The 27,895-nt window shown below is 42.1% G+C and overlaps 2 protein-coding genes across 3 annotated transcripts in view; both read right to left on the bottom strand.

Annotated features, from left to right (window-relative positions):
* elmo3 (engulfment and cell motility 3) overlaps positions 1-17,383 on the bottom strand; it is a 25,199-nt gene extending 7,816 nt beyond the window's left edge. The window contains exons 1-15 of one of the 2 annotated variants that reach the window (XM_069705362.1): positions 17,110-17,383; positions 11,874-11,982; positions 8,903-8,943; positions 8,704-8,776; positions 7,876-7,926; positions 7,392-7,561; positions 6,471-6,570; positions 6,225-6,376; positions 5,805-5,883; positions 3,818-3,868; positions 3,584-3,706; positions 2,724-2,846; positions 2,533-2,637; positions 2,289-2,397; positions 2,056-2,192 (exon numbers count right to left, since the gene is read on the bottom strand). In XM_069705362.1, the coding sequence (XP_069561463.1) occupies positions 2,056-2,192; positions 2,289-2,397; positions 2,533-2,637; positions 2,724-2,846; positions 3,584-3,706; positions 3,818-3,868; positions 5,805-5,883; positions 6,225-6,376; positions 6,471-6,570; positions 7,392-7,561; positions 7,876-7,926; positions 8,704-8,776; positions 8,903-8,943; positions 11,874-11,951 (1,392 nt within the window). In that variant the 5' untranslated portion in view covers positions 11,952-11,982; positions 17,110-17,383. Of the gene's footprint in view, positions 251-2,055; positions 2,193-2,288; positions 2,398-2,532; positions 2,638-2,723; positions 2,847-3,583; positions 3,707-3,817; positions 3,869-5,804; positions 5,884-6,224; positions 6,377-6,470; positions 6,571-7,391; positions 7,562-7,875; positions 7,927-8,703; positions 8,777-8,902; positions 8,944-11,873; positions 11,983-17,109 lie in introns of those variants that run through there. The other variant, XM_069705363.1, reaches the window with a different exon arrangement.
* A 1,109-nt stretch (positions 17,384-18,492) lies between these two features.
* On the bottom strand, positions 18,493-26,902 carry e2f4 (E2F transcription factor 4). The gene is made up of 11 exons (XM_069705361.1): positions 26,689-26,902; positions 24,624-24,733; positions 23,620-23,780; positions 22,726-22,770; positions 22,553-22,617; positions 22,272-22,460; positions 21,927-21,990; positions 21,551-21,697; positions 21,244-21,291; positions 20,759-20,803; positions 18,493-20,566 (listed from the first exon to the last, which is right to left on the bottom strand). Exons 1-11 carry the CDS (start codon positions 26,854-26,856, stop codon positions 20,451-20,453), a joined length of 1,158 nt encoding a protein of 385 aa, XP_069561462.1. The 5' UTR covers positions 26,857-26,902; the 3' UTR covers positions 18,493-20,450.
* Positions 26,903-27,895: the final 993 nt, after the last annotated feature.

Raw genomic sequence — 27,895 nt, 5'->3', positions numbered from 1 at the left:
GGCGCAACCAGTAATTTTAAATCCCGACTTTAAATTCCCGCCGTCGACGGTCGAGAGAAAAAGTGATGGGGATGACGAGCAGTTGACAGCGAGAGGGAGAGAGTCGCCTACTTGACAGGAGAGGTGCGGGGCCTTTGGGTGTTTTGTAAACAGACACCCTGATACTCTCACACACACACACACACACACACACACACACACACACACACACACACACACACACACACACACACACACACACACACACACACACACGCATGCACCCCTCCACCCCATGTCCAGCCCCCTCTTGTCATTTACCTAAACTAGCCAATAGGAGCGACGAGTGGCAGATGCCTCTGTTCCCTAAAACCCTGCAGCATGTGTGCACGAGTGCTAAATGTGTGTGTGTGTGTGTGTGTGTGTGTGTGTGTGTGTGTGTGTGTGTGTGTGTGTGTGTGTGTGTGTGTGTGTGTGTGTGTGTGTGCAGAAGTACACACTCACATGCACAAACACAAATACTTTGAATTCATTCCCCGACTAACCAGAGCTAAATCTCACACGGACCACCACATCCTCTCCGTTTTCCTTTTTCCTTTAGTTTCTCCGCCGCTCTGCCTCCTCCGGCCCCGCCCCCCCCCATTCTCTCCCTCTCGTATTGTTTCCAGAGGTTTTACGTTCCCTCTGTTGTTGTGTAATTACTGCTGATGTCCCGAGCGCTTTGTTTTCCTCGTTTCCTTCTACCCTCTGTTTTCTGCCGCTCACCACGCTTCTCTTTGTCCACCTAAAGCCCCTTTGTCCTTGCCCCAAAGCACCCTGGGTAGGGGGAAGAGAAAGGGGGGGGGGGGGCGTGAGCAAAAACAAAAGGCCGATCTGCCGGCGGCCCCGGTGCCCGGGGCGCCGGCCTGCTCCTGGGAGGTCAAAGGTCGCCGAGTTTTACGACTGATGAAGGGGACAAAAGCTCGACCTCCCCGCCCTTCGGGAGGGTCGGACTCTCCACGTTTTCTTCCAGACACGACCGCTCTTCTGACGGTCTGGTTCAAACTACTACCGAGCACTGCCGTCTCATCGCAGCGTCGCTGTGTGTCCGTGTGGGCAGGCCAGCGACCGTTCGCACAAAATACAAACTCATTTAAAACCTTCTCTTTTTAAAGCTGGTCTCATTTCTTCTCTTGTTTTTGTTTCATGATTCATCCGTGGAAATGCTTTGACGCCCGTAATCGCAGAATCAGAATCCTCACTGCCGACAGCCATCGCGCAATCAATAAGTAAAACAGTGGGTGGATGAAAGCCAGCGACCAATTACAACAATATTTCATGGTTCGTGGAAGTGTAATTGCGGTCGGGTCGACCACAAATGGGTCTAAGTGCTCCGTGGGAAGCATGAAGTCGCAGTCACAGGAGTCGGTAAACAGGCCGGTTCTGGCCTCGCTTCGCTTGGATGTGAAATACCCCGTGTCATCGTTTTACACACACACGCACACGCACACGCACAGTGGACAAAACCACTGAGCCATGCTAGAGCAGAAGTTTAACGATTATCTGTCCATGTAGCAGAGACTCGGTGCAGAGAAATCTCACTTGGAAGAGCGGTAATCTGTCTCATCTCCGATGGAATCACAAATGACCCGACGACTGATGTAAGACTGGGGCTCGAACACGACTTTTCTAACGGCAAACTTTAAGCAAAGACAATTCGATCCCGGCAGACCGCACTGACCTCTTTCACAACATCGGCTCGTGCTACGGACAGAGAGAAATTTAACCGAGTGAATGCTGTTGCTGGTTTCAGGCTAACGCTGAAGTACAACCGAGATGTACAAGGTGTGATCGAAAAGCTCAGAGACGGTTCCTGCTCTGCAACCAACAGAGCGCAGCAGAGTGACGCGCATGAAGCGGGAGGAAGCTGGAACTTAGGTTACGTCACTTGGTCAACATCAGTGCCCGAGTTGCGCACGTCGCGCATTTGTGATTTCACTATGGAGTTGAGCAGAGAGCCTGCGTCAAACTCGGGAAGTCAGGAAACGGAGATCCTTGAAGTGCTTCGGGAAGCCGACGGCGGCGAAGCTACTGCACCTTGTCGAAGTCCTCCTGTGTGGCTCTCATCTCCTTCCAGGTCTTGTTGAGCAGCTGAATACAGACGCAGAACAGCTCCTCCATCAGCCGATCCTGACTAAAGAAGATGGGGTGGTAGTCGGATCCGGTCTCTGAGGCTGTAAGCAGAGGACGGACAGATTGTCGGCTTTAGAGCGGGTTGGACCAGCGGTTAGAGGGAGAAGCAGGAAGCAGCAGGTTGGCGATGAACCTACGCGGCTCTCCGATACGAAGGATTTCGCACAGGATGAGCGTGAGCTGGATGCTGCTCCTGGCGAACGGACACTCGTGCTTGTCCTCCCTGCTGCTGTTCTCCAGGACAAACTGAGAGACGGAGACACGTTGCAAAAGGAAAGTTTAGGTGTGGTGGTAATAACAACACGGGGTGAGGAGGGGGGGGGGAATGAAGAAGACACAAGACAAGCGTTTTTGAGGATCATCAACTGAAATCCAACTCACCCTGCTGTAGGCGTCAGGATAACGTGCGGCGAAATAAAACATGGTGTCCAAAGCTAACAGACCGGGAGGCGTTCGCACCAGGTCCTGACCGGGGTTACTGTTGTTCTGGAAGAAAAGGATCCAAGACAACGCTCACTCGCGTACACGGGGAGGAGGCCAAAACAGAAGACGCTCCGACGGCCGACACTTACAGAGAAGCCCAACTTCTTGAACTCCTTGGCGCAGAGTGAGCGTCGTCTCTCGTGACTCAGGCTGTTCTCACTTTCGGTCTCGAACGCAGCCTGCCGCAAACCGTGGAGGATGTCTCTCTGTTCCTGGAGTGATGAGTGACAGCGGACGTTAACTTCTTAAGAGTGCTTAAATGTTCCAAACTGTTGAACCTAACTGACCGTCAGCGTTGATATTTTCCGTCTCAAATAACGTCAAGACAGCTTTCAGGGAATTCAGTTGTTCCCTTTGATTCGAGCTTTTATTTTGAACGCGGTTCTGTTTCTTTCAACTTTAGTTCCTTTCAAAAATTCGGATCCTTTTCATCTTTTGATGATTTACTCGCTTTGCTCACACCAGCATTTTTTTTCTTCCTGTCTAGATCTCCGTGTTGCCCTCTACACATGTATGACTCAGGCTGCTGCGAGGATTATCAACAGTTAAAAAAAAAAAAAAAAAAAAGATCATATTGCTCAAACTCTGGCCTCCCTGCACCGGCCTCTTGTTTAATTGTGCATTGATTTTAACATTTTATTGTTGGCTTTTAAGTCTTTACACGACCTGAGTGTACGACGGGTAAACTAAATCAGTGGGCTTTCGCAGTTCAGACCTCCGAACTTTGTAGCTCCTGGCTTTGTTCAGAAAAGTGCTATATAAACTAAACTTTGTTATTATTGAATTTTAGGTAGGGACAACTTAAGATTCATAAATCAAATATATATTAATGAATTCCTAAAGTGTTAAAAAAAAAAATTAAAAAGAAGAAGAAGAGGTGTGTAGGTGTAACAGGAAGTCAGACAGATGTTTGTTAGCAGATGTTTTCTCTCGCTGAGTTGCAGCTCACCTGGCTGTAACAGTCCAGAGGCGTCCTCATTCGAGGCTCCAGGTGATTCAAGGTCACCGACTGTAGGACGTACAGGTAGTGGGCCATCTCGTCCTGGACCGAACCAGAACTATGGATGATGTTCTGCAATGAAACACACATTTTTCCTCAATAGTGTTTTACTTGTTTCTCCTTTTATTATACTGTTGCTGAGAGACCGAGAACTCTGAATTTAAAATGTAAAAAATGATTTACCTTATAAATATACTGACGGAGATTCTTCCTATTCAGGAAAGCAAACATGTCCTGGAAAATAGAAGCCCAAAGAACAATTAAACAAATGTGTAACTGGGGTGCAAAGATGTGTTTCGAACACGAGGGGGCGATAGGGTGTCAGACACGGATCAGCGGGCAGGACGAGCGTTAGTGTGAGGGACTTTGACCTCTGTGACGAACACATACTGGCTGTTACGTGCCCCTCTGACTCAACGGGCGTTTTGTTCGCAGCTAATTTGCTGATAAGAAGGGTGTTGACCTAGTGTAAAAGTGAGGAAGTGTGTGTGTGCGCGCGTGAGTAACAAAGAGAGTCTGAGAGAAAAGAGATGGAGGCCTGAATGAGGGAACTGTCTGTGTACAATGAGAGAGGAGCAGGAACAGAACAGAAAGGGCAGAAAGACTCGACTGTCTGCAGAAAGGCCGAGACACAACGAGGGAGACGGCTCGTTTCCAGCTGTCTGGTAGAAGTGGTGCCTGCAGGATTCGGACTCGCACTACAACGACGGTCTGCTGGCGTAATAATCATCGTTCCTCCCCCCCCCCTCCCCCGCCTTAAACAAAAGGCTATAAAAAAAAAAACCTTCCCATCAATGCAGAACTGCGCCTTGAGTTAAACGAAAGTTTGGTGTTTTTTCTGCAAACAAGTACTGACTAAATGTCTAAAGCCTGATTTAGCTGATTCTCTAATGACCTCTGCTTTAAAGCCGTTAGTCTGTGCAGCTGTTATAGACTGGCATATTTTCTGTTAAAAAAAAAGAAGACGACGACATCCGGTGCAACAGTTTGGGTTAGAGATGTTTTTTTTTGTGTCTCCACTTGTGAAAGTTCATGATTTTGTTACATGGTAAACATTAGTTTTGGCTTTGTGAGCACACCAAAGAACTCTGCATGACAAACCTGCATCCTGTCGTCATCACCTATACATGGGCTCCGTCTACCTATGCTGGACACGGATTATTTTATAGACGGGTGTGCGTCTAAAAACAAATTGTGTTGTTAATTTGGCCGTAGCCTTTTCCGTTTGAGTGAGGAAAAAAATGTTGAACGGATTCATTTCACTGCCACTATATGATCATTATTATGGCATTATAACCAGCACTTTAAGTCCACTAAAAATAAATCCAATGTGACTTTTGATATATTTGTCTCCTCCTCTCCCCATGTGCTACCATAACAAATTTGTTTGTTTTTTTTACTTCTCTTCTGGCTTTTTTTTTCTTCCTCTATTGTTTAATGAGGGATGATGACCTTCCTCAACTTCCTGTAATTGGGTCCAAATAGAGGCGAATCAAGTGTTGTCAAACTGCGAACGAGACCACCCCCTCGGGGTCGGAACATTTTTTTCGTCTTGTGGTCAGAGGTAACTTTCACATCTGCCATTTGGGTTTGACCAAAACGACCTGAAAGGTTCGAGGGTCCAGACCAAGACGGGTAAAGGTGAAAGCACCCGAAAATACTTTTTGAACAAGCAAGAAAACATTTCGTCCCTCAGACTTTCATCAGGCCAAAGTTCATACAAACACACCGGTTTGATTTTCCTTCCAATTGAGAGTTTTTGATTGCCACTAAGATTCAGTGTTTGATGTGCATGAAGTTCTTTGAAGCAGTTTTTGAACAACAGTGGAGCTCGACCGTACAGAGGAATAAGCTAAACTGGACAATACTGGCTAAAAGGACCATTTCGTTGTTGGTTTTGCTCTTTTCACAGGAATTTTCTGACGGTTAGAAAAACACAGAAAGTCACATGAGCCGAGTTGCAGTTTGCACGGTGCATACCGCTTTACAGCCTCAAGCTTCACTGTCTGGAAGTAACAGACATTCAGGAAGACCCTGAAACAAAGTAAATAACATGCTCGTCTGCACGCTGGGCCGTTTTTTTTTTTTTTTTTTTTTTTTTTTAATAGTTATGAGAAGAGAAAGTTGATGAAAAGTGTGTTAGAAAGTAAGAAACGGAGTGCAGCGGCACCTGTCTGTCCGAGTCTTCGGCCGTTTGTAATAGAGCCATGAGTAGAGCCATGGCTTTGGTCTGGATCTGCTGATTCGTCCTGAAAGAAGAAGAGAAAAGAGTGTGAGGCAAACACACACTTCAGTGATCTACAGCTGCATGAAAGGTGTGTTTAGAAGTATACAAAATAAGATGAAAGAATTTAGTTGCTTTAAAAGTTTTCAGTCCTCACATTACGCCTCTTTGTAAATTCTTAGGGTGACGGTTTTACATATTTAAAAGAGACAACGCTGCCGTTTATCATCCTGCCAGCTCATCGCAAAATGATGTCACTGTCTGGTTTTTTTTTTCAACACCATGAATATAAAACTATTCTTATATCAAGCGTGACCGAATCCGTTTGAAATATTAAATCAGTTTAAAGCCAGATTTGTTACTTACACCTGGAGGTGAGTAATGAGCCTCTCCATGGTGACTTCCTGTTTGACCTGCAGGAAAAGGCCGTGGCTGCTCAGCACCATGCTCTCCAGGATGTCCAGGGACACCTGCTGTATTGAGGCATCGGTCGGCTTGGCGCTGACGAAGCTGGCAATCTGGTGGGGGGGGGGGGGGCAAAAGGGAGAGAACGGTGAGAGGAGGAGGGAATAGAGAGAGAAGATGCAGCTAACTGTCACTGAAAAAAAAAACCTTCTTGATGAAAACAGACGACAGGTTCTCCCATGAAACTATCCCATGATCCATCAGTTCCATGAAGCCCGTCAGTGTGTGGGTCATGATCACATTACTCCTGAAGGACACAGAAAAACATAAGATAATTATTATCCATTAACACACACTTACTGTGGATTTTAAAAGTTGTTTGATTTTCTGCAAATACATAGAAAATAGCATTTCCCAGAAAGCCAGTCACTTCCAGTTTCACTGTTTTCAGGGTGAACTACAGGTTGGTTTTTTTTTGCTGATGAGAAGAGAAGTTGAAAAGAATCGCTGACTGTAGATGAGGATTCATTTTTTTTTTGCTAAGGACAGTTTTGTTTGTGGCCTAATGCCTTCAGAAGAGCTTCTATTAATCTATTTACGGCAGAGAAATCGCTGGGAATTATGCAAAATTGCAAGTCCCCCAAGGCAAATGTTGAGTTGATTAGTTGAATTTGTATGAATAATTCATTATTATTTTAATTATTTCCTGGAGAGATTAGCATTCAGACGGATGTAATATCCTTTCAGTAGTTCATTTACTGATTTAAAGTGTAAATATTAACAGTAATGGTTAAATGTTTCCACTCTGGATTCAGCTACTTGTGCTGCTGCTACGATCATTAAAACTGCTCGGATTCATCAACAACTGAACTCAAAGAGAGACTAAAGTGCGAGTAGAAGGATTTCATTCAGCAGAATACAATCTCATATTTGCAGCTCTAAATTTCTTCAGTAGAGAGACTCCTTTGTTTTGTTTTTTTTTTGCTTGACAGCTGCAGCTCAGCAGGATTCGCTGCTACACGTAGAGGGACCCCTCAGCACCGTGATATCTGTCTGTCGAATAGCATTCCACCCCCGGCCGAGTAATACATGCAATGATACACACACACACACACACGGAGTACTAACTCATTGGAGTCTTCCACTATTTTGACCAATAGGAGGTGTCCGTCTCGGCTGATGAACTCCTGAGCGAAGGTCACGTCCGTGGAAACACTGGCGAGTTCCTTCAGCGAGTCGCAGCGCACGCCTGAGTCGGCGCTCTGGATGCCCTTGTACAAGTCTTCTGCACAGCGACCCTGTAAAGCAAAAAGAAACAACATATGCTCACACAAAATACAAAAAAAACAACAACAAAAAACGTTCTCCTTCTCGAGGTGTCAATTGGATTTTGTTGCTCTGCTTTAAAACTCTTTATATGCAGTGACAGGACAGGGTTGGCTTTTTTTTGTGTTTTTTTTTTTTTTGGTGCTTTCTGTGCAGCCGGTTCCATAATTTGCTGCATGCCCAAATGTAAATGAAAGACTGCCGTAGTGAGTGAGAGGCTGTAAGAATGTGAGAAGAGGGAGGTGACAGAGGAACGTGGCCCAGAGGCTGCTGGTTGCAGACTCACCGGTGCCTTGGTCAGACGCAGAATGCAGCCGTTCTTAATGTCCAGACGGTTCTACGAGACGCAAACAAACACAAACACACACAGAAGGAAATGCTTTTTTGAAACTGAAAACGCACTCTCAAACCCAGTCACACCGTGAGCTAAATGGGGTAGGACGGAGATAGATACAGTACAAGCAGGTTAACCACACACAGACACAGAAACAGAAACAGAAACAGTGTATAAACTCGTGGGATGCTGATCGTCACATGAAGATAAACAGCACCGATCCATTAATGCGCTTACAACCTGGCAAATACAATCACCATTAAAATGAAAAACTAGGACTGATTAGTTCTGACAGACAATAGAGGAGAGAAGCAGCAGTTTTATGAGGCTCAAGACTAAAAAACAACAACAACAACATCTTATTAGTGAAGCAAAACCGAAGAAGGTGTGAAGTTCTGCTCAAACGCAACATGAATCTACATTATTACATTATTTAACTGCATGTTAGAATCTAAAAAGAGAAAATAGTTTTTCATGTAAGCCACAGAAACAGAGACAGCTCTGCACTTCCTGTCCAAAAAGTCCCACTTTAACAAGTGTTTGATAACCACATTTCAGCCAACATATCCATATTGTACTTTTTTTTTTTTTACTCTTTAAATACGCTTTAGCATCGGCCCCAAAAATCAAGTATCTGGCCGAGCTCTAAATTACACTGTTCTCATCTCAAACATAGACACAGCTGAAGGAACGACTCGGGCCTGTAGTTTAATGTCCTCAGGATGCACTCAAACATCTACCAGACTGATTCGGGGGTATAGATAAATATTTATGACTGACCGATTCGGTGATGTACATCTGCACTCCGTCAGCGTACTGCAGAGCGTAGTTGTCAGGACCCGGCAGATTCCAGCTGTACAAACACACACGCGCACATTAAACTATCACAGCAACACGTACAGATGAATACTAATGATGTCACACATTAACTACACAGTGAGGAAGCACAAATAAATCTGATCCACCATCATCAACTTACCCATCACACACCTCCTTTATGACAGCAGACAGAGGCTTTTTCTGCACGGACACACAACAGAACAGCATGTAGTCAGTCAGACACACACACACACACACACACACACTCAACAAATACGTTGACACGACATTAAAACACACACCTGCTGCATGCACGTGGTTTATAACAACTCGACTCTGCTTTCTGTGTCGGGGAGCTCAACTGGAGCTGCAGTAATGACATGCTGTTATGGGATCACGACACCACAGCTATTCGCGCTGGCTGCAAACCTTGTTCGCTGAGAGGAGGAAATCCTGGAGCTCCCCGACGCCTTCAGAACAATGTTACCCTCGCCGGCCAGATCCCTCTCTGCACGTAAATAAAAGCCAGACTGCTTCCATGTCTGACTCTCAGCCATCCTGCCATTAGTGGTCGGCCCTGCGGCTACCCAGTCAAAATGTCTTCAGGGTCTGCGGTCCGACCCGGTGGTTGGTCTGTTATTAGTGGCAGCCGAGGGGGTCAACCAATCGAATGGGTCGTGCGGAAACGTTTGGGCCAATGGGAAGTTTTCGAGAGAGTTTTCTGGCCTGACAGGACCGGTTTAAAACTATTCCGAGTGGAGAATAGACCTTTTAAATCTGAAGCAACACTCTTGAATGTTTATACGAGGTGATTCCCAGAGGATCATTACAATACAAAGCCTTCAAAAAAAAAAATTGTTAATGTCCCTCTTCCTCTCCCATATGTAGGAGTTATTTTCTCCTGCACCCTGCAAGCTGATTGGTTCCTTAGGTACGTGATGTATGAAACCCTGGCTGTCTGAATCTGTGCTCAGATAGACCCAAAGTGAAAATGCTCAGTAACGTGTCTTTTACTGTATAAAAAGAACTCCATATGGACACGTTAACAAGGTTAAAAACTTGATTTTCATTGGATGAGGTCTTTAAGGTACCTCGAATTGTAATAAAATGCGTAAAACTGGGTGTTCGCTCCAGTTGTGCTACATTTTCCAGCTGCAGACCGTCTGGGTGAGTAGCTGTTAAATCTATTCTCTCTCACTTCAGACCGTCTCATATGATGAGCAGTATGTCTCACACACACACACACACACACACACACACACACACACACACACACACACACACACACACACACACACACACACACACACACACACACACACACACACACACACACACACACATCCCTACTGTCTGGTATTCAGTTTAAACTACAACTCGTGTGCTGTGTCTTGCGCAAGAAAGTACAATTTTCCCAAAGCTTCTGGGAAACACATGGAAAACCTCCCTAATGTAACATTTGGTCAAAGCTGAAGAAACCAAAACAGTGAGTGACTATACGATAACCCAGAACATTCTATATTAAAGAAATGTTAAGAAGACATGATTAAATTAATAATCTAATTAGATTACTAGACTGTAAAAGAATAAAAAATTTAAATCCAAACAAATTATTATGAAATGTGATTCATCATTACCTTTTTTTTAATTTATTTTTTTATTATTGCATATCATTATTTTTAATTGTAGGCTATTTATGTCAGACTTTGCTTTAACATGCGTTCTGACTGATCCGATCACAAGTGGACGGCTAAAAGGTGAATGCACCGAAGACCGACAGGTTGTGTACCTGACCCTTGTTTCACCAAAGACTCCTTATTTATTTAATAGCTCACATGTTTGAGTTTAATAAATAGTGGCTATCAGGATGCAGTGATTAGGGTAAAAAGAAAATATAAATAGTCTGAGCTGTTTTACCAGCCAGTGACAACATGTCGATCATTGTCAGCAGACTTGGCAGCGACAATGTAGAGCTATTTTGAAATATTTAACGCTGTAACAGCGATATTCAACCACACTGGTAAGGAAGTGGTCACCTTGTGTTGCTACATGCCACAAAATCATCCAAAAGGCTTCACGGCATCGATATCACCTTCATGTTTCGGTTTCTACTGGAACAAACATAAGTGTATGTGCTTGACAAATATGCGCACCCAAAAATGTCAAAGTTTTCTAGATTAAAAACTACCTGTCTGAAAAACTGTTCAGCCAAATCAATCAGTCCACGGTGTATTCTTAATGAAACATGTCATCCAACCTGCAGCCCATGTTATTTTATCGTTAAAAAAACAAAAAAACAAACAATCATAGGGCCACCGTTGGGTCACAGGGTTTAGAAGTCATTCTGATTGCCAGATTATGAACCACCTCGATCAAGCTTTCAATTATATAGTCACACTTAGGTTTAGATGATGGGATCTATTCATAATGAAGTAATGGATATTAACTGAAGGCAGGTGGTCCTGTGGTCAGAGATAACCTCTGGCTCTGGTTCTGCAGCCGCATACGTTCAGCAAAAAAAATATATATATATTTTAAGAAACAGCGCAAAAATAAATCCATGAGATGATGCAGCATCTTCTGTGTGGTTTCTCATGGCTGATTATCAGACCTACATCATGCAGCTTGAGTGTGTAGTAAGGCACGGATGACCTTCAACAAACCAGATGCGTAAAAGTTGTTGTATTTTGTTGTGCGTTGTTACTTCTTTTCCGTGTTTTGTTTTTTTCCGCCAGAGTCCCGCTGCAGGTTTTTGCGGCCTTTAATTTAACATGCTGCTTCTTTTGCTGGACTTGGTAGACTCTAAGAGTCAGTACGGTACCTTTAACCTTTTCAAGAGCTGCAATGAGTTTAACTGACAGTGACACCAGGGCATCAATGAGGAGCTCTGCCTCACGGGTAAAACGAGAACTTGCTGCAGGACTGTGGCGGGAAAAAAAAAAACACACACACACACAAAAAAGAAGTAACGATGCACAACGAAACAAGGGTTGAACTGATTTTTTTTTTTTTTTTTTACTGCCGAACAGAGTAAAAAAAAAACATAACTCTTTCACATTTTATGGGCATTTGGAGGTTAAAAACAGGGCTAATTGTAATTTTGAGTGTGTGTGTGTGTGAGCATGTTTTACCTGGTCCAGTTGTATGAGCTGGGGGTAGGCCCCAGGCATCTGGATGGCTATCTTCACTATGTCCTTCTGCTGCGGCATGTTGGCAGCTCTCGGCTCCACCGCTCACTACCTGTTGATTAAAGACAACACAGATGACGGGTCACAGTATTTCTCTATTACCTCCCGAGTAGCAGAGCAGGATAGATATGAATGCACTGTATCAGAGACAATATATGTCTAAAAACTATGTGACAAAAAAAAAAATGGGTTTGAGCTTGTGTGAAGTCTGAAATTTAACACGGATGGGCTACAAATCCTGAGGCTCTGACCTCGACGAACATTTCAGAAATCGACAAAAAAAAAAAAGTGTGGGTGGGCCTCGTCCTGATTCAGGCGAGCAGGAACTAAAGAGTAATTCTGACAACAGAAAAGTGAGCTGTGGTACAAGTTAAAAAAAAAAAAAAGTCTGGAGTTGTTCGCGTGAGAGCTGAACAACCAGTCATATATCATTTTCAATATGAGGCTGTAGCACACGGTGTTCCTCTTTCACTGTATTTATGGTGCATTAAGTGAAGCCGTACACGCACACACACTCGCACGCACGCACGCTTCCTCCTCAGCCTTCAGATAGCATTCCCGGAGGACACAGAAGACGCTGTTGTTGTGTTTCCAGCAACCCCCCCCCCACCATCCATCCATCTTCCCTCGCTCGCAGCACATGGAAACAATACAGCTGGATCTTAATTCCTCTGCGCGTTCATGAGCTCACGGTGAAAAGAAAAGAGGTCGAGCTCGGTTCGATTAATACCCCCCACCCACCCCCCATCCCGCTTGATCTCTCGGATAGTTCGCATACCATCACTTCCAGACAAGCTCTCCCAGTTTACGGCAGGTTTCAAAGCAACGCTCCCACTGCTGTCACAACAACCACACACGCCTTTACTGTCTTCTCACCTCGCTCGCCCTGAGGCAGCGTCTTTCCCGGTGAGCAATGCCCTCAACGCGAGGATGATTATTATTTGTTGATTATGATCAACAAGTAGATGCAACGAGGAGACATCAAGTTTTTTTGTTGTTGTTTTTTTTTAGGGGGTGGGGAGGGGGGAGGGGGGGGGTCATTGGAAAGGAAAAGCTTGTTGAAGTGATTCTGGTGCTGAACTTCCCTTTAACAAGTAACACAAAGGTTTTGTAACCTTAATCTTAAAGAGATTTGCAGGAATGTAGGTTTATTCGAGGGCAGCTTATGAGTCAGCTAATTCACGGGAAAACTCTGGATAATGGCGCGTCATGTCTCTGAAACAACCCCGGCTGCCTGCGGTTTTTAAGCCGTCTGAGCTCTATAATGTTGAATGTGAGACTGAGTCCATATGTCTTTCTGCTGAATGCAGAATTACTGTTGTGGCAAATTCTCACGGGTAATGTATTAATGGTGAAAGATACACTAGTTTATACACTGGTTTCTACAACAACTGCTTCCAAACCACTTCCCTAGAAAGCCTGCAATAAGGATACTGAAACTAAAATGAAGCCCGGGTGACAAAATCAAACATCCCAAATTTTGTGAATAAATATTCCAAAAATATACGCTAGTTTCTCAATCGGTTTCACAAAATTAGCAGCTTTCATTATTTTAAATAAGAGATATACACATTTGTTTTTGTCTGAATTCTCCTAATCGGTTTTGAAGTTGGAAGTAAATAATGTCACATACTTCCTTTCATGCACAAATCAGAATTCAGCAATATTGGAATCAAATTGCGTTGACAGTTGTGGAGTTTCTTACTTATGACGCCTCTGAATCATATTTGATCAAACTATGCAATCCTGATGAAGCAGGTCAGCTTAAGTTTAGAAAGTTTATAGTTACAATCCCAAAGCGCTTGGTTTCTTTCTATTTGGTGATAAGTAGTAATTGCAGCTTTGATCTTGGACTTCACTTCCAAAGGGATCCAAACCGTGTTTCCTGTGTGACGTCAGTCACTTGGCAGTTGAGACCTGAGCTACGAAGAGTGGGTCTGTTGTTTGTATGACTGTAAATGTAAATACTTTCACGAGTGGGCCACAGGCTCAGACACTATCGTGTTACCTCCAAGATAATTACTTTAAATAATGACGGAGGATTGTTTTCAGCTCTGCTAGCAGCGCGGTGACATGGACTTTCTTTATTAGTTCCAGTTTACATCGGTCATTTCTTCACACACTGGGTACATTATTATTGCCGGTTGAAAAGCTCGGAGACACCTTTGGCGTTGATTGCTGTTTATTTAAAGATTAATATTTGGTGTAAAAATGAATTCTTTCACATTTTAAATTAAAGCTTCATGTCAATATGGTGATTTTGCTATTTTTATTTCATGCTTTAAGATGACATTTATATGCAAGAACATTTTGAGAAGCTTTTTTTTATCGCACAAAGAGGCTTTTATTTAATTCCACTCAACTTCTCTCAATACTAAAAAAAAAAAAAAACTGTCTTCAAGAACAGGCAGTGACTGTATCATATTACCATAATACAAAATCAAAGATAAAATCTTGCCACAATTATGCACTTCTTCTGAAGACACTATGAATACATGAGTCATCTCAGTGGGGAACATAAATATGTACTTGAGTCTCCTAGGTGAGTGTATCCACACAGACTTTCTCTTACTGAGAAATAAATTATATTACATAACGGGAACAGTAGGAAAGGGGATTATAAAACCAATGAATACAGTAGACGTATGTCCAGAATAGATATTAGTAAAGTCAGATGAGGAAGAGCAGAGGGTTAAAGATTCACTAAAAGTTGAGAAGACTTCCAGTGATCTGACTTTACTCGTACTAACGGCAACGCACTATTAGTCTGTGTTCATCGTAACCTGTCCGTACACGCTTCAGCTCAGCCTGCACCGTCATTCTCCAAAATGAAGGCTAAACTTAAGCCAGTGCTTTAAGAATCAGCTCCTTCCCTCAACTACGCGAGTGTTGTTGAAATTTCTGACTCGGTTAATTTCATACAGCTCTTCATTTAAATGACAGGTAATACGACCCGATGATGGAAATACAAGTAAGATGACGAATAAGTTATTCAAAATATACAAAACCGGGTTCTCAAAATAATTTCTTATGACAAGCAATGTCAGCACACAGAATGAGTACAAAATAGTGTATTATTGTACTTTTAACCACAAAAACTAACCCTGAGATTTTTTTCGTATGTACCTCAACAGAAAAACTGTTAATCAGTGAAAATGTAGTTGCCTTTATGAACTCGGCAGAAGAGAGAGACGAAAGGTCTCCACTCTCCAAAGAGGTTAACTACCAAAGTGTGAGTATCTGTACCTGCCTGTGCCTGTTGGTTCCCTGAATTAAGTAGATGAAAGCTGAAACCACACCTCCTGCCTCCGCCTGCTTTTAAACAGAAGTGAAGTTTGGCTTTTAGTACACAGCTGTCAAAGCAACGATTCCAGTTAATGTAATATAAACACTGCTGGAATAATCAACGCAGGTTAATGAAGGTTATTTATTTAAAGAACATCCAGTTACATTAGTTTATGTAACATTTATTGAGTGCAAGAGCCTCAACACGTGTCAAATACGGGACTCACCAAACAACTGGCAGTATTTTTAAGAAAAAAAACAGATGTTTGCTTCTTCTCGAAACTTCTTCTACTGTAACCTAAAAGGAGGTGTGAACAAAATTAGCATTTTTTTTTTTTTTTACCAACTTCCTGTATGTTTTTGCAGTTAGCACTTCCCTCGTTACCCGGACGTCACCACACGAAGGCGCTATGTTCTTCTTCACATCCAATTGGCTGTAAAGTTACCCGGGATTACAGAGTTTGTTTTCTGCTATTAATAAGCACGTATAACTGCAGCTACTATTAGCTGGCGAGCTAACAACAAGCTTTGCTGCCATCATAATAAAACAAACCGATCTGACGTCGGCCACAAATGACAAAATGTCCAGACAGTTGTGAACTAAGGTTTGGAGGGTAAAAACCAACTGGCTGAGAATTATCTGTATAACTGCTGCAGATTGGATGTACACAGAGAGGGCAGTTCTCTCTCCTGATTGGATGACTGTGCAGACGGGACCTTTCTCCCTCCTGATTGAATAAAGTGGGAACGAAATACCAGAAAACGCCATCTCTGTTTACTGCAGAGTGGAAGGAAAATTGCTTACAGCAATATTATATTATTATATATTAATATTATCGGGGTATGGACTGGTTGCCAGGCACAAAACAAGTCATTTGACAATCAAGAGTGAAGTAATGAGAAACATCAGAAACAGCTTTTCTGTTTATCCGTGTTGTTTCCAGATTGATATCAGACAGCTAATTTCAATATGGGAATTCATGACGGCAACGATACGGGGGGGGAAACTCATTTAGGCACGGATGTGTGTTTGTCATGCCGTTCACAAAAGGACAGCTGTAATTCATTTAAGAAGCTTTCAAAGAAAGGAAGTGATTTCAGATTAAAAGTCGACCACGTCGGGCAGCAGCTGTCACTGCCTGTTCTTCTGTGAGCACTTTGTTTCATTAAGCTTAAAACCACAAGCACGGCCAGACCTTTTGTTAGGCTGCAGAGCCGATGTGTGTCTCAGACCCCCTGGACTGACAGCCTTCCCCCCCCCCCACCCACACACTGTGTGTGTGTGTGTGTGTGTGTGTGTGTGTGTGTGTGTGTGTGTGTGTGTGTGTGTGTGTGTGTGTGTGTGTGTGTGTGTGTGAAGGGGGAAGCTCTCAGCTGCCCGGCATTCCTGACCAGATAGGGAAGAACACACTAAATCTCAGATATAGACATTTTTCATGAGTAAGATAGGAGTTATGGGGAAATTTGAAACTCAAGTACTCTTTTCTGATGGGATTTAGAGGATATTAACTTTGTATTCATACAATAAATAAATAAATAAATATATATATATATATATATATATATAAAACATTTAAACTGCACACTAATATTTGCCCTGTTTATTATATTTATTAATAATTCCGTTTTACACACATACACGAGTGCTGGTGCATGGTAATTCAGTAAAGTCATGTGCTGCAGCCCAAATGAACCAACAAACTACATGTTTTGGAAAGCCAACTTTAGTATAGAAGTAAGCAAATTATATGCAAATACATATTAAAACAGCGCCTGAAGTGACATGATTATTGCCTAAACGGTGAGAAACAGAGAGAACAGAGTTGTGAAAGACAAAAGTGAGTCAGCTGCACAGCTTTTTTTTTTTTTTTTTTTTTCCCTGACTGCGTCCTACCTGGTACGAAAAGACAAGTCGATGGTTACTGTCCTCCAGGAACCGCCGCAGTCGGACCGAGAAACATTTGCAACTGTCCTTTTTTTTTTTTTTTTTTTTTTTTTTTCTGTTTCCGGAGGAACGAAGTCAGTCCGAAAAAGTGAGTTTTCTTATAGAAACATCTGAACTGTCAAGAAAAGCAGGAGGGAAAAACTCCTCACGGCGAGTTTTCAGAAATGATTAGTTGATTTAGAGGTTCCGGGTTGGCTGGAGTCGATCGGTCGAGGAGATGTGTGTCAAGTGGCCAAATTCCGAATAAAGTTTCCGGTTAAGATTTTCAAAATAAAACCCCTTCCTGCTCAGCGTGTCCTGACAGAAGCAATAACGAGAAAATAATGCTCTAGGAAAATATTCCACGAGAAAGAAACTAACACTGCTTATTTATTAAATGATTATACAAGCATAACATTTTTTTTGCCTTTCAACACTTTCATTGCATTACTTATAAGAACCCTATAATGAATGTTGTTGAGGAATTCTGCGCTTTTAATTTGAAATAATAATTAGATCAATTCTGGAAATGCTTTCGCTGCTTATGCTGAGCTGTATCATATTTTCTACTGCATTTCGAAGAAATTTAAACGAGTCCAAAGTTCCGGGTCATGTACAGTTGGTTTCAGCTGCCCCCTGCTGTCCCCCCACAGTTTTTACATTTACTGTATAAGTAAATCCACTTCAGCTCTCCTTTTAAATTGTCAAACTTATTGTAACCAAAAGGGTTGCAGGATGTCCTGTGGTGGATAGAAGACCTCATATCCTGCTGCAGTGCTATTCAGCATGTTCCTGCACTGACTAAGATACCACCATATTTCATGTCTCTCTTTTGTACGTAATTTATCTTTTTCAGTATTGCACGTCTTTATTATAGAAAGTTGACAATAGAGGGTTGACAGGAAATATGCGGCGGAAGGGACGATAAGGAATGACATGCAACTCAAGTGGGGATTTTGACACTATGGAAATATGTTTATCAAATGTGTGTCTCTTTTTGCATGAAGCCATTTTTGGCTTTAAAGACCATATGGAGGAGCTGACTTTGTGAACACACTCCTTTACAGATGGCCCCGCAACGAGGAGAGTTTCAGGGATAATACACGTTAATCGCAGAATCTTATCTGTGACGGTTCTTTCTAGGTTTGTAGACTTGGTAAGTTTCCACAAAGGAAGCTTCGGTATGAGTTTATTTGATTATTAAAAACGAACCGCATGCCCTGAGCTTCAGACACATAGGTTCTATCAGAAGTCACAGTAGAAGCTAATCAAGATCTCAGCTGAACTAACTTCCATCACCATCACGCAGACAGCGTGACGTGTCACTTCAATAAGAAACCGAGGAAGCTGGGCAATACTCAAACGATACCAAAGTGTTTATTTCATTTGATGCACCTACAATTGAGCACTTTAGAGGCTGTTACAAACTGTCTGTATGCTTCAGTCTGACGCGCCAGACACACACACACACACAGACGTGATTCATTCAACCAAATACCGTCCAAACACAATGACTGGCTGCCGATCAAGAAGAGGACGAGCAGCAGTCAGTCCGTCCAGTGATGTGTAAAAGAAAAAAAAAAAAAAAGAAAAGGAAAAAAGTGCAACCATGAGACAGGATGCTCCGGTAAAAGCAGAGGGTTTTGTCGACAAAAAAACTCCTTAAACTTTGAAGTGTAGCCCCAAATTAGTAGCAACAGTCCTGTAATAATATATCTAGCAGGTATAAAAAAATAAATGCTATTCTATACAAGCGGCAGAGATATACACAGTACATACTGTACATACATACACGTCATCGAGGGCGAAATGGGACATTATTACACAAAAAAGTGATTTTACAGGAGAAAGCCCCGTGGAGAGATGAATAATGTGGATAATCTACTTCACCAGCGACAGCCAGTACCAACTCATCCTGACTCACCTGTCCCTTGCACAGAGAGAATATTTAGAGTTGAAAAATCCATTTTAGAGTGATAGGCAGTATTTCAAAACAAAAAAATGTAAAACTACGAAATAGGGATCTGTGCCACATATACAAAAACAAGCAAGAAACGAGAGCACATCTCATGACGGTGACTATATTCACTGCATCAGTAAAAATACATCAGATAATCGTACGTGTCTTTTTACATACAAAAAAAAAAAAACGTAGTCCAATGGCGTTCATATACACACATCATAACTGAAAGACAATTGCCACAGAGTTCACTTTGGAAAAGGGGGTATTCCTCTGACAGACACCAGTTAAGTTAAATCAGAGCCAATAAAAAATCTGCCAGGTCCAAAAGTCCTAATTTTATTTCTATAATAAAACCTCTCAGGTTAGAAGCGCTGACGTTGAACCAGGTCTAGAACGAGGTCGTCATAATGAGGAGTTAAAAAATTAAAAAAAATAAAAGAGACATTTTTTTATTTTTTCATGTGAAATGGTTAAAAACTTACTCAGCATTTTTTTTTTTGGTCCTTGGTTCTTTACGTTAAAGTTTATGAGCTTCATTAGCTTTGCATTAAGAACCTCCTTCTCTATCTGGTGATAACGGCACTTCAACACTGAAAGGTTTGATTAAAATAAACTCCTATCATTCAAAGTAAAGCACTTCATATATATATATAGTGGATTTGTATGCGTCTGGTGTCTTTATTAATTTGCAAACTATTGCTCTGTCTGTGTTAAAAATGTAGTTAATAATTACATAATAGCCTTGTGTGCTTTTAATACAAAATATATATTCTCTATGTACATGAGGACAGTGCATATTTAACCAGCTGTGTTTGGACTCGGTGAAGCCATGATGGGACCTCTGGTTCGGTCTGACATGACTCTTGACCTGATAGGAGAAAGGTTTCTATCCTTTTTTTTTTTTTTTTTCTTTCCTGGAGACGTCCGATTCAAGAGATCATTCAATACAAAAAGCGGACTCACAGACACACAAGCACACTCACCCAAAGTATGCACACACACATTCGCTCACAAGCACATGGGAAAGCTGATACCCAAACGCAACGCTTTATAATACACAAGAATCCAAAAATATAATTACGACTCTTTTTTTTTTTTTCTTTTTCTTTTTCTTGGAAAAGCAGTATTTAAAATCTTTTGTTCCGGCCTGTGTTTCTTCACCAGGCTGTACGTCCGGCTGCTGTCTGACTGGGCTCACCGTGTCAGTGCAGCGGCGTCCTCGTCGGATCGCATCGTCTTTCCTTCCCTTTTTTCTCACTTTCACAGTCAGTGAGGGAGGGAGGGAAACTTGGGATAAAATGAAGGTAGATTAGCATATTTGGGCGACTGTTTTTGACGATGTCAGGGGTCAGAGGTTGAGAATGGGCACGTCGAAGAGGTCGCACAGGCCTTCTGTCTCATCCAGGTTGTATATGTAGTCGTGGTCGCTGGGTGGAGGGGACAGACGGAGGAGAGGCGAGAACACTGGAGTGGAAACAGAGAAAGAGATGAGGAATATTATGCAGGAGCGGTAAAGGCTGTGAGTCCAGCTGCCAATATGCATTAGCCTCTTGTTAACATATATATGGTACATTTTTAATAACTCTTTAATGGCAACTGTCATCAAATACTCATAATATTCATGCTGATAACAGCGTGTCTGTAAACCCAACTTACCTTCTGATGACATCAAGTCCTCCAACAGGTCTCCGCTCATGATCTCTGTCAGAGAAAGACAAGAATTATATTTTTAAAACTGAAAGTCTGCAAGACAGTAAAAACTGTCCCATGAAAACCACGTATCTTCAGAACATCATTATATTATGACCGAAGACAGTGACAGTATGGATGTTTTCCTACTGCATTTGAAAAGCAACATATAACATATTCCTTCATCTTTATCTCCTACTTCTTTGAAAAGTAGCGACGTTTTGTCTAAAAAGTTGCCAGATTTGTCACTAGACATTTTTAAAGAAAAAGGAAAAAGAAAAAAAAAAGCGGTTTCCCTTATCTGAATAAGCAGGAGACTTTCCTCCAGCCATAAAAGAACATTTGATCCTCCTGTTTATTTTAAACTTTCAAAATGACCAAATTTGGAGATGTATGCTTTTCACTGAACTGAACTAGTCCTGTAGTTTGCGAGAGGCTCAGGAGAAGTTTACCTTTTGTCGGATCAAACATTTCAGAGAGCTCTTTGGGAAAGTCCAGCACTACAAGGGAAAAAAAAAAGCAACCTATCAGTTATACAGTCACATACATAAGTACAGAATACATTTACTGAATTTTCCCGTATGCAAGTCCTAGCTACACACGGAAAGTAGCAAGATAAATGTTTGCATAATTAACATTCATCTGTGGAAAATGAAACAATTCAGTTCCTCACTTAACATTAAACAAACAAATGAATCATCATCATGAGCCACCGTGGCTACATAACAGTAAAACTCAAACCTTGAGCTCAATACTCACATTCAGATGGATCCGATTTTATTGGTTCAAACACTGCGGAGGCGGAGGACGCTGCAGATCCATCCAAAGAGGCCGACGACTGCAGTTGCTGAGTAACTGTGGCAGGTGTTTCTGTTGTTGGGGTGAGCGGCGCCGTGCTCGTCACATCTGACATAAAACAAGCATGAGACAACAAATTATTTTAAGAATATATCGGCTGTCGACACGGTATCAAAATGCCCTTTATGTAAGCATCACAAACGGCTTGGCGTAAAATGCAAACCACAATAAAGAGGGTGGAGATTTTGCCTGACGGGGGGGTATAAACATAGACGGGAAGAGAGTTCTTATTTATAATACAAAATAATAAAATCACCAGGACTTTGACCCTGCTCACCTGTCATTGTCTGGTTAGCTGGAAGAGCTGGTTTGGTGGGAGTGGCTGGAGCAGCTTTCAGGGCCTGGAGGGTAAAACGTTGAAGGAAGAAAAGGAGGAAAATCATGACAATTGCACAATTCATAGAAGTTACATTTGTCCCCGTGGCAACGTTATCGACATCATTTCACTTGGATACAACTGTCATGTTTAAAGACAAGCTTGAATGAGTAAGCCGGGCCTAATCCAGGCCTCCAAGTGTTTCAGACCAATGTCTGCCAGAATGATCTCCTGTGCAGCCTCTTTACTGTCTTTGAAGACGGACGTCTTACTAAATGCAAAGAGAAAACTGGTATCTTTTTGGACCTGTGAAACAGCGGTGGGCAGCTGGGAGGTAGGCGTCGGTGCTGGGAGGTTCTGAAGGACGTCATCCGGAGGAGGGACGGGTAAGACAACAGGAGAGGCACTGGAGGGGTCCTTATTGACCAATAGAACCTCGATGGGACCAGATGAACTCTTCAGACGGATCTGGTATTTTCGCTGTCCGTTGAGGACCTGCACACAAACAGATTCAGTCTTTGACATGAACAGAACAGCAGGTGGACCTAAGGAGCATACAAGATGCACAAACCACACGTGTTACTTACAGATTCTGGTATGGGCACCTCTAGTTGTGTGCCTATGGGAGCACGAATTGCTAGGAGTGTGTCACCTGTGGAAGCGAGACAGGAAAGTGACGAGTGAGGAAAGTTGGTTTTGAGATGGCGAGTGTAACAGAAAAGGTAACGCGTCTATTAAACTGAACACGAGAACCAATTACCTTTGAAAGCTCCACAGAGGTCTTCATGTTTTATATATGCCATAGTATGAATGTGTTAAGGCTCCAAGTCAAGTAACAGTCACATTTGGCTCAGGCTTTAAAAAGCTCCCTCCTGCATCACAGATGACATCATACAACTGTTTTTACAAGGTGAGTAATACTCGTGGCGTGGCCCCTTTAAGACACCAGGACAGAGAGCTTCAATATGAGCTGGCAGAGTCACAGGGGATGTAGAACCAGTATTATCCCTGATTAGAAGGCGGGTGCTGAGGCTTCATAGGTTTCACTAGTGTTACTGCCGCATTCAGCAAAATACAGACCAGGACTGTTTTTTTCAAAGCACATAAAGATGAATATATCGAAGTAGTTTAACATGGACACAGGTATAGAGAGGTGTCTTTGGTTTTCAGGGGTACGCGATGATGAAACTGTCAGTCTGTCCGACACAGGAAAGAATCTGGATGTCATCTACGTCAGAACTGACAGACAAATGAAGTCAGAATTTTGGCAGCGCTCAGAGGAACATTTATAATCCTGCAAATCCACTTAATAGTTTCCATGAACTGTTGAAAGGTACAGTGCTATAACTGTAATGTGTTTTTTTTGCTGTACTTGTAACAGGAAAAAAAAAACCACCACCCGTTTTCCACATCGAGATCTGTTTTAGTCTCAAGCTTCGACAAGGGTGCGAAAACTATTCTAGCGACGTCATTGGGATTATTTTGCTGGTTCTGAAGAAGCAGCAGTGACAAACAAATCTATTAGGAACAGTTGTGATTTTGAATTAATTGGAATTAATTTAGGAAGGATAATTCTGTCAGATTAAAGCAACGCTGACACGTGGGATACATCACAGAAAACACAAACATACAGACAGTGCCAGAGAAGGATATGGGCTGTTGTTGGAGTCGTCGGTGACGTTCTTGATGCTTTGTTGGACCCAGACTCTCTGCTGGTCCAGCTCGTTTTCCCGGACGGCCAGGTCATCTAGCTCGGCCTTCAGATCAATCAGCTTGTCGGCTATCTCTCTGGTGTTGCAGCCTGGACCTACACCCCTGAAACAAAGAGGCGAAATGCACAGTCTGATTCATCTGATTTGTACTACAGCTTGGACTAAACGGACGCAGCTGAATGTCACGTTTGCTTTAAGCAGTTATGAATGGTAGTACATTGTACAGTAACATTAAAATCCATTTCCTAAAAGGTTCATCTCAATAATTAAAGGGCAACAGATATATAGTCTGCACTATATTGCAGTGCAATGAGCGAAGCCATTTTGACATGTTCCTGTATGTTTACAGCTCACATATGTATATACAGCTGTCCAGAATGTTGTAGTACTGCACCTGCAGCAAACAGGCTCTTTGCTATTGTTCTGGCCATTTTGGTATAATGTGCTTCTTCATTGCTAAATGTGTACAGGAAAGTGACACTTACAACACACACTGTCAGTGGTCGGTTCTGTAACCTAAACGAGCACGTGTTCTGCAAACTGAGACTTTAATTTGTTTTCCTTTGACTTCACACTCTTCTGGTCAACAGTCACTTTTCTACTGTTACAACTCAGACACAGTCCCGGAGTCATGAGAATGTTTGTCACACAATCAGAGCCATTTCTCTGCAGGACTAATACAGCATGAATATGCCGACTTGTGCAAGAGCTGGCAAGACACAAATCTAGTCACATAGTTTCATAAAGTTCATCACTTCTCTGTGATGAAGGCTTCGACAGATCAGCACACAACTCCAAAGACTTTGATCATTTGCCTTTTAATGAAGCCAAAAATACAGAGAGTCCTTATAGAGTGAATGCAGTACATCTTTTAAAAAAATTTTTTTTTTTAAGTGACTGCATTTTAACCGTTTGGGGAACAAAACAAAAATAACCATGTACTTACTTCCATTGGATACTGTTCTTGGACTTCTTCTCTATCAGTCCAATTCCTTCCAGCACATTAGTGATATCGTAGATCCGTCGTTTCTGCCGCACTGCCAAGGTGTCTGCAGCCTGAACGACAGCACAAGTGCAATAAGAAATGCAGTAGAGATTACAGGCGCGCTTGTAGCTAAAACACAGACAAAGAAAGAAACACTGCTGTATTCGTGCCAACAGGTGCCCTGCAACCGAAAACCATGAAGTTTCACCAACCGTCTTCGTGTCATTTAAACTTCCTCCGCAGCCCAACCTCTCGGGTGTTTAAAAAGCTAACAATAACCATATGGCGGGTGCTGATAAGTCTAGACTTTGTCACCAGGCCCCGTCGGTAAACGAGAGTCATGAACCACTTGAATGATGGCTAATAAATTCTAAGGATTATATTTTTTCAAGACATTTAACGACTTCTAGTTCAGGGTGCCTGTGGGAGCCACAGATGACAAAGACAGATATCAATACACATTCCCAATGCTTCATTGTCATGAGTTGACTTATACATTCTCCAGCAGGGTCAACATGTAAATAGCCTCCAGACAGAGCAGAGTCTCGTTTTTTTTTATAGCACAAAGCACATTTATGTAACAGCTCTTTTGTAATAGGTCGTTATCTCAAAAACCTAAAAGCTGTGTTATAACAGAGTGTTTACATCGAAACAGACAAGATTATTTACTTTCTTAAATGTGAATATTTTTCTGGTTCCTTTAGTACTTCATTATAATAAACTGAGTATCTTTCATTGTGGACTGTTGACCGCCATTTTAAAGACCAAAAAAAAAAGAACAAATTAATCAAAGAAATGAACATCAGTTTGAATGATATTGAAAAGAATCGTACGTTGAAGCGCAATATCTCCAAACATTAGTGCCCAACATCCAATCACCCCATCAGTCTTTTTTTCCGTGTAGGAAACGATGTAAGAATGCAGAGAGACTAAATTAAATGCTTATTCAAAGTCAATTCGTTTCAGTACTAATTAATGTAGTGGTTTTTTTTTTTTTGGACAGATAAAACTTGTATTTTACTATCTACACAGCGCAGTGCAACCACAAGTGTCAGCAGCTACGAAGCCAATCTGTCCGCCAAGTCATTGAGGTCACTGTGAAAAAGAAACTGTTGTGTTATCCAAAGTAATGCTTGGCTGGTCAAGCTGCCATCTGGGTTTACTGGTTTTGGTTGAGAGAAAACCAACATGTTTGTTGAAATGTTACTACAATTTGTGAAATTAATGTTCTGACTTCAGCTGAAACCCAATTTAATGGTATTATTGTGTTAAAAAAAACGTATTAAGTGCTTTATAAGCTGACTGAAACATCTTATTAAGACGTACAAACCAGAATTTACTATTTATTTACGTTATTTAAGAGAATCTGATCAGTGTTATTATTTTTTTATCTGAAGGGCTTAATAGAGACGATAATAATAATGATGATGATATGCTTAATATACTTTTGATCGAAAAGCGAATTCACTATCCCTATAAAATATATGCTTTTAAAAAAAAAAAAAAAAAAAACTATTGGAAACTAACAGCGAGGAATTTAATTGAATTAAAACCAAAGAGGAAGGACAAAAGCTTGACCCACTTTTTTTTTTTTAAAACTTTGAATCTGCAGGGGGCAGAGTCTGAAAAGTTGACCGGTGTTTTCAAAAGTTCACTTTACTCCCCCCTCCCCTCTCCTCCTCCTCCTCCAAGAAATGCAAAAAAATAAAAAATAAAATAATAATAATTAAAAAAAATAGCATGACGTAGCATTTAAAGAGGGGGAGGAGGTTAAAAAACAAAAAGTGACTAAAGTGTGTTAAAACTACAAAGTTACACGCAACGAGGTGATCGTCCATTCAAATTAGCCTGTCACACAGCTAGGCTAGGCTAACGGGCAAAGCTAACGAAAGTGTACGCAACCTAACGACAGCTCAAAAACGTGACATGTGCTAAAGGCTAACAACAAAAGACTCTTAAAAAAAAAAAAAAAAAAAACAGAAAAAGAGGGGCTGCATTTTTGTGTGTTTTTTTTGTGTGTGCTCACCGCCTTCAGATCCAGCACGCCGTCCTTCGCCTCTTGCAGTAAAGTCACGAACTTGGTCGTGAGCAGTCCCAGGCTCTTCTCGTGCCTGCTCGGCGTCTGCGGCTGCAGCGAGTCCCCCACCACGGCGCCCAGGTCGCCCCTGTTGCTGGCCGACTCCAGCTCCATCATCGCCCGGGACCAAAAGCGAGCAAGCGAGCTCCGTACTTCCACCCTCTCCCTCCTCCTCCCTCCTCCTCCTCCACCCCCCTGACCAAATCCAGCCAGGGAGCCCCCCCCCACCCCACCCCCCCGCACGCCTCCCACACAAGGTGTCCGGGATTAGCGTGGCGGTGTTTGATTTAAGAAAGTGCGGCCTGGTTTTGTTGTTGTTGTTGTTGTTGTTTTTTTTCTACAAACGATCTCGACTAAATCGAGCCGAACAAGCGGGACTCCGGTAATTCAACGAGCGAGCGAGCGGTCGGTGGAGAGCCGTTGGCCACGCGAGGTATGACGCGGCGGTTCAATCGCTGGAGGGAGTGTCTGCAAATTCTCATACCGATTAAAAAAAAACCGCGAAACGAAACTAGAAGGCGTGAAGTAAAAAAAAATAAAAATAAATAAATTATAGCCTAACTATTTATTTCATCGCGGTTATGTCCCGTCACGTGCCGCGATGGTTTTGGTGGTATTTATTTCGAGGGCGCTTAAAAATGACGGATTATTCGGTTTTTACTTAGGGTTTGCTATTTGTACACGGACTCTTATCGACTCAAACTTGAAGAAAACACACGCACGTTTAAGAACGTGCGCGTCTACGTGCGATTTGCGCGTGCGCACTCTCACGCACAACTTTATTCAAACATGTCTCATTAAGAAAAAACGTCTTTGTTGATTTTGTCTTTGCACCGCAGACTGCACACAATTTTGACTGGATTTATAAGCCACGTACCATATTTTCGGCATGTATATTATATATACAATCTGTGCTATTTTTTTTTAATTAAATGTTAAATAATTATACATACTAAATAAGCCTAATTATTTAAACAATTGATTGATTTTATTCTCCATGAAAACTGAGCAAACTCAAACCCTCATCTGCCCAAAAAAGCCATGAGATGTTGATGTTCAGTGTCTTTCTTTTTATTACAACTCTCTGTTCTTTTTTTTTTTTTTTATGCAGTTTTATGAGCATCTTGTCCTGATTTTGCGTTCTTATTAAAAAGAC

This window comes from Brachyistius frenatus, unplaced genomic scaffold, assembly GCF_029030835.1.
Source record: "Brachyistius frenatus isolate BFR_SWC_R1_liver_20210118 unplaced genomic scaffold, ASM2903083v1 Contig_55, whole genome shotgun sequence".
Classification (NCBI taxonomy): domain Eukaryota; kingdom Metazoa; phylum Chordata; class Actinopteri; family Embiotocidae; genus Brachyistius; species Brachyistius frenatus.
The sequence above is the reverse complement of the archived record's forward strand: the minus strand, read 5'-3'. Positions and strand labels throughout refer to the sequence as shown.

What these genes read in the sequence shown, in the direction of transcription:
- e2f4 (XM_069705361.1), bottom strand. Translation starts at nt 26,856, where the DNA reads ATGATGGAGCTGGAGTCGGCCAGCAACAGGGGCGACCTGGGCGCCGTG. An exon ending in AAAATCGGATCCATCTGAAT is followed by an intron (nt 21,292 to 21,550) that starts GTGAGTATTGAG and finishes TTTCCCTTGTAG; the next exon opens with TGCTGGACTTTCCCAAAGAG. An exon ending in GGACTTGATGTCATCAGAAG is followed by an intron (nt 20,567 to 20,758) that starts GTAAGTTGGGTT and finishes TTTCCACTCCAG; the next exon opens with TGTTCTCGCCTCTCCTCCGT.